Here is a 15,517-nt window from a genome sequence, read left to right as displayed (position 1 = left end):
ATGTATAGCCTCTGTTTGCTGTTGTGAATATAATATGTCAGAATCTACAATATATGCAGTTATTATTTATTGTAAAATAACAGCTGCAGAGCTTTCCAGGTTGCTTGGTTGAACAGCATTTTGTTTAATCTCCATGGTAACAGATATGAAAGCAAGAGGGTCACAGTTCAGGGTGTAATGCTATGAGAAAGTAGTACATCCCAATTGTGTGCATACTGCGTGCAACAGTACATACTTGTTAAAGGCAACTGCAGGACATACTAAAAGTAAAGAAAAAGTATATGATTTGGAACGCACCCTAATTGTCTGGTTTATAAAATGTTGACAACAATTTCAAGGATACAAAGCAGCAAAACCTTGAATTTGAGAAGCCCAAAATAGCAATTTTTTTTTTCTCAATTTGGACTTAAATGACTTAGACAATTCGTAAATTATCAAAATTGTGGCTGATATATTTTTATTTTCTGTTGTTTTATTGACAAAATCATTGCAACACCACTGGCTAGACTAACATACTTTACATCCATCGGTATAAAAAGCACGATTACACTAAAGATTAAAGCCCCTGAAAACTTCAAATCTATATCCTAACTGGTGCTTGGAGGTTTGTGACATCAACCAGAGAGAAGAGAACAGAAAAATGCACCAGTATGAGTGTCATGTCATGTGATTGAGTTAACAGGTTTTTAGGGCCTTTTAAGTAGTATCTGTGCTACAAACCAAAACAATTCATACATAACAATACATTTGATTTTCAGAGACTAGATAAAGCAGTTCAGTAACAAGTGGTTATTTTATGCCTCTAACGCTTTCTAGATCTTGTCAAAAAGGTCAGTGAGGGCCAGCAGATCTGTGGGAGAGAATGTCTCAGTGTTACCTGGCCAGATGATAGCCTCCAGCAGCGTCACCCTGCGAGCCAGAAGCTCAAGGTCTGCCTGCAAGTCGTGGAACATCTGCAAGCTAATGTCCTATCAGAGAGCAGTGACAAGGGGGACTGTGTGAGGGGGTGGAAACACCAGCCTGAGTCCTGGGGCTGCTTGCGACTGTTCCCACTCCCTGTCTCAGCAGTGAGTTGCGGTGGGAGTTTTGACGACCCCCACCCCCACCCCCACCCCCCACCTTTGACCCCTGCCTAAAGCTGACCCTGCCTCAGGCCTCCTACTCACCATGAATACCGATCATAGTCTCAAGGATTAAAACCCTCTCGGCTAAGATCTTCAGCGCCTCTCTGATCTGATGTATTCCGTCCCCCTGTGAAGATAGATACAGCCGTCAAGGTAAGGAGCACAAGCCAAAGAACAGCTCGCCAAGATGCAAGTCATTTTTTTTCTCTCAATACAATTCAGCAGTTAGAAGGTTAAAACAGTCCACATATCTGCCCAGCACTCTCAGACATATCTGCTCCCTGTATTTCTCTGTATCTCCCTCATTCTCTGGCCATGCTGCTACATGAAGTCAGTCTCTGCCATGCTGGGCTGGGCAACATCAGCATGCACATTACAGACCAGCCTCATGTTGGTGACATAACACAGCTGGATTACACTCTACCAGGATTTAGATTTGATCATGCCATCTGCATTCCTTCTTGTCGGGTAGCAGTTTAAGCCAGGCAATCACAGCTTTCATTCTTAACGCTGTGCTCACCTGACAGAATGAAGCCAGTATAGATTTACACTGAAATCTAATTCATTTGTCTTTTGTGAAAGGATAAGGCGATGGCTTCATAAGTCATACCTTCAAAAATAACAGAAGGAGTTGAACAAGAGAAGTAAAGCAGACAGACAGCTGAAAGCATCACCGTCACAAAGAAGGCATGCAGACAATAGCTGAAGCTTTTGGTGAGTGACTGATTAGTAAAACAAACCAAGGACACACTTGATGTTTAAAGAAAAAAGGCAAAGTCTCACTGAGTCATACAAATAGATTATATTTTATTTTTAGCCATGATAGCAGCTATAGATGGTAATGTCAGTTTGTTGGTTGGTCCACAGACAATGTCGATACAATTTTTCTCCGCTATCTATTTACTCATTGTATGCATCAATTACTTATGCTGCTGTTTCCTACATACAGTTTCCATGGTTGTACATTGGCACATCTGCACTTTTTGTTTTGATCTTACTAACTGTATACTTTTAATGACCATCTTATTGTTGATGCAATGGAACTATACACTTCCCTTCAGTAACTCTGCCTGGTGTTACCTATTGTGTGGGTGATGCATTGTGTGTTTTGTGTCTAAGTCTTTGTTGATGTATTGTGTATGTCTTTGTCTACAGAGGCAAACCAGTTTTCCCCTTTAGGGATTAATGAAGCTCATCCTATCCTATCCCATCCCATCCTTCCCGTCCCGTCCCATCACATCCCATCCTTCCTATTCGGATATCCTATCCTATCCTATCCTATCCCATCCCATCCTATCCTATCCTATCCCATCCCATCCCATCCCATCCTACCCCACCCCATCCTTTCTATCCTACCCTATCCTATCTGATCGTATCCTATCCTATTCCACCCCATCCTTCCTATCCTACCCTATCCTATCTGATCGTATCCTATCCTATCCTATCCTATCCTATCCAATCCAATCCGATCCTATCCTATTCCACCCCATCCTTCCTATCCTATCCTATCCTATCCTATCCCACCCTATTCTTCCTGTCCAATCCTATCCATTCATGATGCCCAGAGGATGAATCCTAAGGACTTTGGTGATCCCCTCACTTTTCCTGTAGCACCACCAAAAGGTTGACATTTGTGACTTTTAGGGAAATATCTCACTACTGTTGAATCAACTGCAGTGAAACTTCTGTGCAGTGATATAGTTGGTGGGTGTAGTTCGGTAGAAAGGTAATAGTTCCTACACGAAACTGCTCACAACAAGAATGTGGATTATCTTGAGAAACTGGGTCATGATTTCTGGAAAGAGACATCACTGTTGTGTCTTTTAAATGTATTTTTTGGCACTTTGAGCACCACAAGCTGAGTGCTGTCTAGTTCTATTATATTGGAGAGAAGGCAGACATCTCTACGGCCGATATCTCCAACACTCTGCAACTCACACCAAAACAATCTAGACTGATAAATAGCACTTAAGACAAGAGGAAACATATGTATTTTCGTTTTGGGATGAATAGACCCATTAACATTGTCACTGTGAACATGTTAGCAAGCTGACATTACAGTACAGCCTCACAGAGCTGCTAGCATGGCTGTCGACTCGTTACCCGAAATAAAACTAGAGAATTTAAAGCTACTTTGCCTTATTTCTGTTTTAACAAAACTGTGTTATTTCACTCATTAGATGCATTTTGTAGTATCCAGAAAATAAAGTTTAGGTGGCACTGAAGGGAAATCATGCAAGGATGCATTATGGGATAAAAGAGGAGGATAGCTGTATCCACTCCACTCACATCAGAGCACAACACCTCTAAATCCAACAGGACCCACCACTGACACATATGGAGTGATTTGGCATATACACTTCACACATTTGAAGTCCGTAATATCAAACAAATCCAATTGAATTCAAATAAAATGAGTCTACATTTGCTTCTTGAAGGATTTTCCCATATTTTGTATCTTTTCACTCAGAGTTGGTGCACGGTGTTGTTACAAGATTGACAGTGTTTGTTGTCTTTATATTTACATGTATATGCCAAAGTCAGATGCTGAAAAAGTGACTGTGAAAGGTAGCCATGGGGACAGTAGCTTGCAGAGGGAGTCAGACAGCTTTAGGGTCAAGAGGACAGCGTCATGACAGGGGACAGCAGTCCAGAGCACACCCCAAGGACCAACAAAAACAAAAACACATTAACACCAAAAGACTTCACACTCAAAATCAGACGGATCGACAGCTAAAAATCACATAAACAGAAACAACAATATAAAACACTTGAATATCAACAGGGAGGAAAGTACAGTATGGACTGGAGAGAAAAGGAGATGAACACCAGTCTGTGGCCGATCACAGCCATAAACATGGTGATTGTAAAAAGATCATAACCATAGCCTGAGATGTGGGTCATGGTTAGACTTGATTCAGGTTACAGAATAGATTCATAGTGAAAAGTGAACACGTGATGACATAATTAAAATATATCTTACATTTAGATTGCTCTTGTAAAATGAGAAAGAGGTAAAAGAAAAATAAGGGTTAGACAGACACAGAGAAAATATTTAATGCTCAACAAAGGAATCTTAAAACTTTTGGTTGAATCTTCTAACTGAAGGCAAAACCCTCCTGTCCAAGCCCCGTGTCATCATGTGAACTGTAAATTACCACCAACTACATTCTTACCGGCAAGCCCTTCTCTCCTGGATCTCCCTTTGGACCTGGTGCTCCCTGCGAAGAAATATTAACAGAGAAAAATATGACCTCAAAACACTGACGAAAGCAGTGCAACAGTTTACTTGAACAGAAGGAGCTCATTCTGTCTGAGACTGTGTTGTTGCTGGTCAGTGTGGTTTGCAGTGCTGCTGGTTAGTGTAGTTTACAGTAATATAACCAGCCATGACACAGACTGATGTTTCCCCCCATATGCTCATTTGCTCAGGCCATAATTATCAAAGCAGCAGGGTGGAAGTAGCTTACCGGCTCGCCTCTGAAGCCCCTCTCTCCTGGGTAACCTAAAGGACCCTGAGAAACCAAAGGCATGTTGTTTAGGGATGTAGGTTAAATGAAGAAAACCTACTGAATATCATCAAGCTGTCAGTGTACTCACTCTCTCCCCACGCTCTCCCTTCGGCCCCACAGGGCCCTGCGTTCCAGGGGCTCCAGGTTTTCCCTGTATTTAAGTCAGGAAGGAAATTCAATATGACAATGATGAATTTGTATCGCTACAAATCTGACAGTGCTAAACTCAGTAACTGCACCATTATGCTGTGAGCAAGCTTACATTCTGTCCTGAAGGGCCGGGAGGTCCTACTGGGCCTTTGGGACCTGGTGGACCTGTGCAACAGATAGAAAGATTCATATTAGCACCAAGTGCCTTCACCCTGTGGGTGGAGGTTGTGCTGGTTTTTAGTGGCGTTTTGCCTGGAGGAAGCACTGAGCTCAACCTGACATATGTACAGCACATGTAGGTGTTTATGGCTTTATTAAGATTAAAGGGATGGTTTTGATCTTTTGAAGTGGGGTTGTATGAGCTACTTATCCCTAGTGTATTACATACGGTATATGGCAGTCGGCACGCCCCCAGTTTGGAGGAGCAGACAGGAATACCACCACAGAAGCTAAGCTATGTACTGCGGCAGACAGGGTCAGCAGCAAAACGTATATTGTCACTGTTTCACCTTGCCCTCAAATAAGCAATTTCAAACAGGAGCTGAAGCTGTTATATTAATGTCTTCAATGCTAGACTCCTTTGAGAAAAACAGTATCTAACATCACTGAACACAGGAGCTAATGGTCTACCACTGCCTCGATCAGTTAGTTAATTTGTGTCAGTGTGTGACTTTGGCGTTTAATAGTTAGTTCAGACAAGCTATATATGGGTGAGGCAGCGGTAGACCAGCAGCTCCTGTGTTCAGCAAGCCAGAATTACTGTTTTAGTCAATGGAGTCTGGTGTCTTTGATGAGATCATACAGTAGACGGGGAACTAAAGTTGTAAAGGCTTTCTTGTTGAAAAGGGCTGCCTGTGACAAGGTAAAGCAGTGAAAATATTCTCAAAATAGCTCAAACTTAAACTGATTTAGGGGGCTAAAATATGGTATGTTGCTAACCCCCGTCCACAGCAGTATATTGCTCAGCTTTCCTTGTGGTGCTGCAGCCTGCTTCTCCAAACAGGAACGTGCTGACTGCCAAGTACTGTATGTAATACACTGTCTAAGGATAAGTATACAACCCCACTTTAAAAGATCCAAAAGAATAACTTTCAGTTTGTGGATTCAACTTTAAGGGGTGTTTTTTCTTCGATCACCTGGTTAAGAATAAACATTATTGCATCCAAACTCACAAAAATGGAACCTACATGCTTCTGACGGAGGCAAAATAAGAGTGTATTTTATTTTATATAAAGCATTTGAGTTTCATACACACAACACAAACACACTCTGTGCAGCACAGAGATTAACATTATACAGATAGTGATAAACACTCACCAATTGGCCCAGGAGGACCCTGAGGTCCTGGAACAGGCACCCCTCGTGAGTCATGGAAAGTGTTGCTGAAGAAGGGATCTTTTCCACGACCTGGAGTTGACACAAAATGTGTTTAATGGGAGCTACTTTCTTTTTGTCATTACTGTAGGAGATGTGTATTACTGTATTATGCATGTATCATTTTATCAATTATTTTGTTGATTTTATTTTGCCTTTAATGGGACAGTTCAGCCTAAAATCAAAAAAACACAATCTGAAATTTTCCAAGTAAAATAATAACAATCCAAAACCAAGACAGGACTAAGACAAGACAAATACTACAAACCAAATCAGTACCCAGAAGAAGACAAAGAACAAAACAACATAGTAAAATATAACGATAAAAATAACACTAAATACTAAAACACAACTTAATGGTTATTGGTCGGACAACTGCCTGTCACATCACAATGTAATGTCTGTAAAATAGATGAATAGATCATTCAGGAATATCTGGAAAGTCCTGCTCTCGTACATACTTTAAAAAGGGATCCACATCATGCAAAATTTCCTCAGGGAGCCCTTTATTATGCACCTGATTCTTTCCAGTTCCACAAAATTAAGGACTTCCCTTATCCATAGAGTGTGTGAGGGAGGTGTTGGGGACTTCCCCTTCAGTAACACCAGACGTCTGGCTAGTGAGGTAACAGAGGCTATAAAAGTTTCCTCACAGGAAGAGAGTGGTACTGTGGATGGAGTTACAACAAACAATGCAATCATAGCTTAAGGTTCAACAGATTTTTCAGTAACCCTTAACAGCGATCTAAAGATTTCCCCCCAGTATGTCTGTAATGCAGGACAAGACCAGAGCATGTGTACATGGCTCGCTGGTGCCTGGCTACACCTGTCACAAGCCAAGTTCACATCCTAGAGAGCCTATCCTTGGTGAAATGAGCATGGTGTGCTATTTTGCACTGGATCAGTCCATGTTTTGCATAGATAGATGAACTGTGTACTTTATCAAGGACACCCTCCCAAAGCTCTTCAGGAATCTCCTCGCCCAGATCCACTTCCCAAAGTGTTTTAATAAAATTTAAAGAGACAAGCCGTAGGGAGTGAATCTGAGCATATAGATGACATCATTCCTTTTAGGGTGGATGCTGGCTTGAGGAATGTGTCCAAAGGTGAATTAACTGACAATTTAGGGAACTGAGGAAATCTACTACTAACAAAACTACAAATCTGAAGATATCTAAAGAAGTGTTGTTTGGGAGGGCAACTTTTTCAGATAGCTGTTGAAAAGAAGCAAAGGCGTTATTAGAGTATCAGTCTTTAATTGATTTGATGCCTGAGGTGGATCAAATTGTAAACGCACCATCTATCAAAGATGAAGGAAAGGTATGATGTGTGGTTATTGGGGCTGACGTAGAATATAATTGAAAACCAAAACATCTGAACTGACTCCAGATTCTTAAGGATGTTTTGACAATTATGTTGTTTGTGTAGTCAGAACAGAGTTGGCGAGTGTTGGAGATATTGGCCGTAGAGATGTCTGCCCTCTCTTGAATATAATGGAACTAGATGGCACTCGGCTTGTGGTGCTAAAAGCGCCAAAAAATACATTTGAAAAACACAACAGCAATGTCTCTTTCCAGAAATCATGACCTAGTTTTTCAAGATAATCCAAATACCTTGTTGTGAGCAGTTTCATGTAGGACCTATTTTTTGTCTACTGGACTACACCCGCCAACTGTATCAGCACGCAAAGGAAGCATGCATGTACTCATGGACGAGAGGCTCAGAACTAGATGTAAACATTAACGGTGTCTCCTTAGCTGAGCTGTAGTTTTAGCTAGCTCAGTGGTGCCAAGTGAGCTTGCAGGTGATGCATGCTTCCGTCTGCATAATATCTCAATCTGTGATATCTCCAATACGCAGGAACTCACACCCAAAAAAATCTAGATTGCTTATATTGATGAATAGCACTACAGGTAAGAGGAGACACGTTTTTTTTTTTTTATTTTATTTTGGGGCGGACGGTCCCTTTAAGGAATCACTGGGACTTAAACCTGGTCCTACTGTAGATATGGGTTTCATAAATTGTTCTCAGTGATTGTCAACAAATCCAAAGTTCACTGCCATAACACGAAAACGTGATGTCTTTGTCTTTGTAAATGCAGGTTTAACCCTCTACTGCATAGCATTGCCCTCAGGCAACAAACCACATTTTCAGACCTCACACTGGCCCTCTAAAAGAAAACAAAATGTTTTTTTCAAATAATGTTACCAGACACATCTCTGGCCAATGAAATGATGAGTTGAAGGTGGTGTGCCATTCATTTGGGGGCGGGAAACCTCCTTTCAGGAAGTAGCACCACATGGGACAGATCGCCACTAGTAGGTAAGATAAATATCACTATTTTACATGTTTACATTGAAATAATTGTATATAAAAAAATACTTGCATGTGCATGAACATGTAAATAAGTATATTTGATTGTTTGAGTACTTATTTTGTTTTTATTTATACAGTAAAACTGTTTATTTTCATTCGTCGCCTCAAGGCAACACTGTGCAGTTAGCCCAATTTTTTTCAGGCAATATAATGCATTAGCATATGTGTGTAGAGATGTGTTTGTATGCATTTAAATGATCATAGTCAATGCTTTTTTACTTTACAATCTACTGATACTTACAGGACATGGACATAAGAACATTTTACAGCAGAAAGCAGCAGGAATGTGCAGTTAGGGACATTCCCTCAGAGTGTGAGGACAGTGAGCTGTCTGACAGTGACAGTGAGGGAGTGGATCAGGAAGAATGGATCCCTGAGTCAGGTTTGAGGGACACTTAGGGGCTCAAGGGTCAGTTAGGGGTCAGTTGGTAAAGTAATTGTGTGTGTGTGTGTGTGTGTGTGTGCGTGTGTGCAAGTGTTCCCGTTGCATTTACTTCTTTCTAATATGTGCTTCCTTTTTCTTCTTTTCAGGAGAAAACCAGCCTCAAGACAGCGAGTCTGAGACAGAGGAAGAGCAAGGAGATGAAGATGAAGAGGAAGGTGAAGTGTCTCACCTCCCAAGATGGAGAAAAGTCCACAATGCCAGCATCAATGCCTACCCAGAATGACAGGGCCAGCTGCCAACAGCTGATGTTGACATGAAATGTATAAAATGTTGACACATGAAATTTATGAAATGTTTACATTGTTTATTTGTTGTTTGTTTATTTGTTTATGCTTGTTCCATTAATAAAACTTATTATAGAAAACCTTGGTGTTTTATTACCCTCGTCGTACTATGTTGCCTTGAAGCAACAAACCAATATTTGTTTGGGGGGGGGGGGTCAAATTTTGTGATTGATGTATTATCAGGGACCCCAAAGCTCCCCCAAAATAGGGTGAAATATTTTTTTCCCAAAAAATTAAAAAGTCATGCAGTAGAACACATGAATTATGCAGTAATTCATGTGATGCTGTAGCTACAATGGTTTCAACTGGTTATCTCGTGTAGTAGATGGTGATCTTAAGGTTTAGGTCCACGGTTTTAGTGAATGAGGAATGATCTATAAGTAGTCTGAAAGAAAGTGCTCACTGAGAAGTGAACCTGAAGAAGCCTGTGGCAAAATCCCACAGTTGCACTTGTGATTTAATAAATATGAACTTGTAAATAATTTTGATTCAAGCCTGTTAGTGTGTGATGTTTTAATTTTGTTTTTGGAATTGTACGAGTCCTGCTGATTGTGTAAATGCTATGCAGAACGTTATCCTGGGGCTCTTGTCATTTCTTTATTTTGTGCCTCCTCATCTCCTCTGTCCTCTTGCCTGTGACCAGGAAATTGTTCTCAGTGCGTCATCTTTAAGGATGCTTCACTTCCTAAAAATGCATCTCGGGAGAGAGGAGTGAGGCTTCCTGGAGGAGCTGTGAGTGAGAATGCACAGGCGTATCCTTTGCCAAAGTCTTTTTTCGGCACCCATGACATAAAAAAGTAATAAAGTAATACATTTTTGTCACATTATGCCAAGTTGTGAATTGAATTAAAAGTAAATATATAAGTTGTCATGAACACTGTTACGCTCGTTTGACAAAGATCATAAAACGGTGATCTTATAAATTATGTTCATTATTATTATTATTATTATTATTATTATCATTATTGTTATTATTACTATGATTGTTATTAACAGTAGTATTTCTAAGGAAGCAGGATAGATATATGGATTAGATAAGTTTCGACTTCTTCCCACTCCCTTTTGAACAAACCTTTCATTGTCTGTTGTTGTTGCTTTCTTTTCTTTTTTTTATGTCAAAATAAACCTTCAAATCAAATCAAATCAAACACAGAGATAGGCTAAAAAATTGGACACATGATGCAGCAGTGCAACACTTCATATTTAATTGATGTCTCCTTAAAATAATGGTTCCAAAGCATGGATGTCTTAGGTGGGAGGGACTAAGATGCAAGGACGGGAGGTGAGGGTAAGAATCAATTATGCACATATAAAGACAAATGAGAAGAGGGGCTACTGTGTGAATGATGCCTGAGAAGCTTGACTCAGGGCAGTGAAAGCCCTTTTATAACATTAATTAACCTCCAGAGGGCAGTGTTTTCCAACAAATACTCAAACTTCACCTAATGACTTCAACAGGTTAGTAAACTACACTAAAATGTGTTCAAAAGTGCTGTCAGCAGCAGATCGGTGTTTCACATTAATTAAAAAAACATGTAATGATGTATAGAAAACGTTCCACATCCACTGTGTAACAACACTGACTGGATGTCTACAACTAAATGAGTCTACAAGAGGAAGAGGGTGGTGGACGTGTGAGCGATAGAGGAAGTGTGCGGTCATTGGGTCATTTTATACTGACAGGAAACACAGATCCAATCACAGCATGAGACAGGAGACGCAGAGAGGAGGAGGAGGACTGACAGCCAGAAACATCCTCCAGCTGCCAGAACGCTGCACACTGCTAACAGATCACACAACCAGAGGTGACATCCAAAAACAGGGCCGCACTCTCTCTTTGTGTATTTCTACACACTCTCTTTATCATCTACAGAGAACGCACTGTGGCTTAACACAACATAAAAAGTTGTAGGAGCACTTACAAACACTGGAATCAATTTTTAACCAACAATGCTCCTCCTCACTCCTTAACGTTCTGGCTGCTGGTTTAGGAAACCTCTCCTGTTCAGCAGAAGGGAATTCCAACCTCCTGATGCAGACGTAAAAGCCAAATAAGCCAGTGTTTTCCAAAGGAAGCTCAGCACGTCCCCCTACTGTTACTTTGATGTGATAGAAATGGCTTGCAGTCTCGGAAATCATCATGCCAACCTCAACGTACCCACAGCTTTCTCCACGCAGGAACCCAGAGCTTACAAATCTGCGCGCTGCATACTTTGTTTTACCACTAAATCCACATATAAAATCCACCGATGTCTTGACCTTGAAAGAGCCGGCGCAGGCTCCCATCTGTCTCTCGCACTCGCCCCCCCTCAGCTGTCTGAGCAGCTTACATCTGGAAGTTGTTGAGTGACATCAGTGATGGACAGGTTCTCATCCCAGCATGTAAAGTCTGAGTCAATCTTCGACTGTCTCTGCCTCCATTTAATACTCTTTGATTCTGTTCTACTTGGCTGGTAGACAATAGGGAGAAAGTAGCGGTTAAAGGATTACCACCATCCTGTCTGTTTCTCATTCCCTTTGTGTCTTTTGTTTATCAGAAGTCCTCAAACGTATGAGAGCCGTTACGCAGCATGAGAGAACATGTCTGTGAGCTGCTACAGACACATGTGTATCAGCAGTTTGCAGCTAGAAGTCTTTAAATCACACACCCTGCATCAGCAGGCCTGAGAAGGCTTTGATTCAATTTGTGTACATGTACTCCTGCTGGGTTCATGGCAAACAGATTTTGTTGCATTAAAATGAAATATATAGCTATTAAGGGGATAGTCCACTGATTTTGCTGTGAAGCTCAGTGTAATTTCTTTACATGCTGTAGCCTATCTTTAGGCCCCGCTCAGACAGAGTGCATTTCAGCATCCTGGGGCAGCTTTTTTTTTTAATGGGTTTCAATGAGAGAGAAGCAAATACAAGTATGACGCTGAATATATTAAAGTTTATGGACCCTGAACTGATGACTAAGGAGAAATCTGGACCGCGCGGCTGGACCAGTTGGGAACCACTGGTATAGCCAACCATAATTAGGCCAGATGATTGACAGCAGATTCCCAGAACAGTCCCCAACTCATCCTAAAATAAACCTTGAACCAAGTATCATCCAGGTGAAACTCCTGGGAACAGTCTCTCACCCTCAGTCAGAGCATGTGCCCTCCATCTGTCCATTTTTATGCAGATTTTAAGGTACAAATTTGTGCAAAATAGTGGTTAAGCTAAGGACAGATGATTTGGTTGCCACCTAGTAACAACTTTTTAAAAGACACAGCAAGCCTTCTGCTTCATTCATCCACAACTGTCTTTCTATATCTTGTTCCCTCCACTTCTTCCTCATCAGCTGATTATAGTTGTTTGCCCTTCCAGTTAAACCAATCTAATTTTGCGACAGTCTTTTTCAGCCAATTATGCCCCTGCTGTCAAACTTTAAATCTGTCCTCCACTCTGCTGCTTTCAGCTGTCATTTCAGGCAAAATCGTCGCACCCTCAACCACTCCATTTACCTCCAGTCATCATGTCCAGCGCCAAGGTCAAGCTCATCAGAAATCAACTCCTCATTACATCCAGATTCTCAGCACCCTTCTCATCTTATCACCATCACCAGCGTCTAGACTCCATAGAAGGGATTTTCCTGCAGAGTAATGGCTCCCTATTCTACTACGGTTTCACCACCTCCCTTTAAATATATGCCATCACGGTAGGGCTGCCACTAACGATTATTTTCATTGTCGACTAATCTGTCGATTATTTCTTCGATTAGTCAACTAATCATTTCATCGAAAAATGTGTTAAAATGTTGAAAGATATCGGCCTATCTCGCCCAAACCCCAAAATTACGCCATCTAATGTCTTGTTTCCTACTCACGCCGAAGGGTTTTAGTTCACTGTCACAGGAGAGTGTGTAAAGCTGCCAATATTTCAACGTAAGAAGCTGCAATAAGAGTATTTTGGGGTACTTTTATAGTACTTTTCTATGAAAAATGACTCAAACCAATTAGTCGACTACTAAAATAGTCACCGATTATTTTAATAGTCGATTAGTCATCGATTAGTCGACTAATCGTGGCAGCCCTACATTACAGAGGGGTCTAATTGCTGAAGACTATTTACTTTTCCCATATTTTTGTGCAAATATAACTAAATATTCTTTCTCTCAGAATGAGTATCTCCTGGTTGAACTACACAAATGAAAAGAAGTTGTATAAAGCCTTTTGTGACTCCACAAGGTGCAGCGTCAGGTCTAATAAATTGCCTCAAGTTATGTCCCTTGACAGCGTTGGTTGGGGCTGCAGACTACTAGTCTGAAAATAAAAAAACATCTGGAGGTGTGGAGTTAGAAAGAAGTGGGGTTACCCAACCTCTGTAGCCCGCTGCTTATCACTGTTTGAAGCTTGCGTTTCAAGGCTACATTAGCTGCTACTTACACACACCCAACAGTCCGACAGAACAGTTGGTGGGTAATGTAGGCCCCAGGTTTTAAAAAGAATGTGTGGAATAAAAAAAAGACAATATATCTGGTTGTGCTGCATTGATTTATAACTTCTTTTTTTTTAAGATTTTTTTTGGGCATTTTTTGCCTTTAATGGACAGGACAGCTAAGTGTGAAAGGGGGAGAGAGAGAGAGAGAGAGAGAGAGAGAGAGAGAGAGGGGATGACATGCAGCAAAGGGCCTCAGGCTGGACTCGAAGCCAGGCCGCTGCGGCAACAGCCTTGTACATGGGGCGCCTGCTCTACCACTAAGCCACCGACGCCCCGGATGATCAGTCAGTCAGTCAGTTGAGAGTCCGGCAATGTGACAGGCAATGCTGAATTGTTAGTGTGCACGTTCAAGACTCGTATTCATAACAAATACAAAAAGACTTTTAACTGTCTGGTGTGGAATTAGTGTTATGGTGACTGTATGAAGTCTGTTAACTGTCCAGGGTCTTACTGTGGTCTGGTTCTGGGATGTGGGCACTGGCTGGAGCTGGAGGCCCTGGAGGACCAGGCGGGCCCGGTAGACCCCTCTCTCCTGGGAGTCCTGGTGGACCACGGGGGCCTGAGAGGTGGGACGAAAGAAACATCACTGTGGTGACAGACATACTGCACTTAGGAGGAATGACATAGCAAAATATAATCATAAAATCTCTTCTGGAGAGACACAGCACAACGGTAGAGTGGTAATGATAAATGACTGTGGATGATGTGATGATAGGAGGATAACCTATGACAAAGACCAGAGAGGAAAAAGATTAGATTGAAGTGCTGAATGATACATCATAATAGGGTCTGGCAGGAGTGTGTGTGTGTGTGTGTGTGTGTGTGTGTGTGTGTGTGTGTGTGTGTGTGTGTGTGTGTGCGCGCGTGCGCTTCTATACATATGTATGTATGTGCACATGTGGAGTAAAGTCAGCAGCTGAACAGAGGAGGAGAAGTGCATGAACCGGCGGACTTTGTTTCTCTGTAATTAACAGGAGAAGGGTCTTTAATGGTCTTGTGCTGGGAACTGACTCAGGGACATGGGAAAACTCAAATAAACACCATTTAACTCTGCAAAGTGTTTCTGGCACTGGTTCATAGTAAATTAAATGCTCCCTGCATACACACGGCTAGCTTTTGGACATGTGTGTGTACGAGTAACAGCCTGTAGCTGCTCCATATGGCTAAAGTGTCCTTCCTCGTCCCCCAGTCATTTTTTTATGAGGTGGAAAAAAACACCACAACTACATCTGACCTCACTGTTTGGACTTTGCTGAGGCAACGCTGCCCCCTAAACACCGCCTCCTGCCCTCCGACAGACCCAGACTCATCACCTCTGTGTTTACGTACTGATGCAACTGACAATGACAGTCCACTAATTACCGCTTTGCAAAGTAATGTTATTACAGCTCTGATTTGACACCTCCGTTGGCCTGAGCCTTGGTAAAACACTGCAGCATGACCGTCTGTGTTTTGGCTGCGCTGCAGAGACTGTACGCTACAAAGTGGTTCAAATGAACAATCAAAGTGGCCCTTCGGAGTCTCTGTGACATATTGGGGGAAACAATTTTCATTTTTCCTGTAGAATAATGGTTCCCTAGAGCAGCTGGGGGATGATGCGTCAAAATATGAGTCAGAGTTTGTAAAACAACTCTCCTGTAACTTCTAAGCATTAATCAAAATGTAGAATATCACTTCTCCTAACAACACAAGTTCACTTTTCTCCCATCTTTCCAATAACCTCTGGCTCAAAAACATATTTGTCTACATTTTCCATGACACTGGACACATTCCAGCCCTGTATT

General features: G+C 41.6%; 2 protein-coding genes across 3 annotated transcripts in view; one reads left to right on the top strand and one right to left on the bottom strand.

Annotated features, from left to right (window-relative positions):
• The window catches only part of emid1 (EMI domain containing 1), a 72,907-nt gene that overhangs the window by 2,247 nt on the left and 55,143 nt on the right, over positions 1–15,517 (bottom strand). The window contains exons 9-15 of one of the 2 annotated variants that reach the window (XM_049577698.1): positions 14,185–14,292; positions 6,104–6,193; positions 4,899–4,951; positions 4,725–4,787; positions 4,595–4,639; positions 4,301–4,345; positions 878–968 (exon numbers count right to left, since the gene is read on the bottom strand). In XM_049577698.1, the coding sequence (XP_049433655.1) occupies positions 878–968; positions 4,301–4,345; positions 4,595–4,639; positions 4,725–4,787; positions 4,899–4,951; positions 6,104–6,193; positions 14,185–14,292 (495 nt within the window). Of the gene's footprint in view, positions 1–877; positions 969–1,166; positions 1,252–4,300; positions 4,346–4,594; positions 4,640–4,724; positions 4,788–4,898; positions 4,952–6,103; positions 6,194–14,184; positions 14,293–15,517 lie in introns of both variants that reach the window. The other variant, XM_049577699.1, reaches the window with a different exon arrangement.
• On the top strand, positions 8,138–9,228 carry LOC125889655 (39 kDa FK506-binding nuclear protein-like). The gene is made up of 2 exons (XM_049577701.1): positions 8,138–8,919; positions 9,069–9,228. The coding sequence occupies exons 1-2, from the start codon at positions 8,784–8,786 to the stop codon at positions 9,203–9,205; spliced, it is 273 nt and encodes a 90-aa protein (XP_049433658.1). The 5' UTR covers positions 8,138–8,783; the 3' UTR covers positions 9,206–9,228.

This window comes from Epinephelus fuscoguttatus, linkage group LG6 (assembly GCF_011397635.1).
Source record: "Epinephelus fuscoguttatus linkage group LG6, E.fuscoguttatus.final_Chr_v1".
NCBI lineage: Eukaryota > Metazoa > Chordata > Actinopteri > Perciformes > Serranidae > Epinephelus > Epinephelus fuscoguttatus.
The sequence above is the reverse complement of the archived record's forward strand: the minus strand, read 5'-3'. Positions and strand labels throughout refer to the sequence as shown.

Bases quoted from the DNA above. Each gene is read 5' to 3' on its own strand.
- LOC125889655 (XM_049577701.1), top strand. From the start codon at position 8,784: ATGGACATAAGAACATTTTACAGCAGAAAGCAGCAGGAATGTGCAGTT. The intron at 8,920-9,068 runs GTTTGAGGGACA...TCTTCTTTTCAG, and splicing joins AGAATGGATCCCTGAGTCAG to GAGAAAACCAGCCTCAAGAC.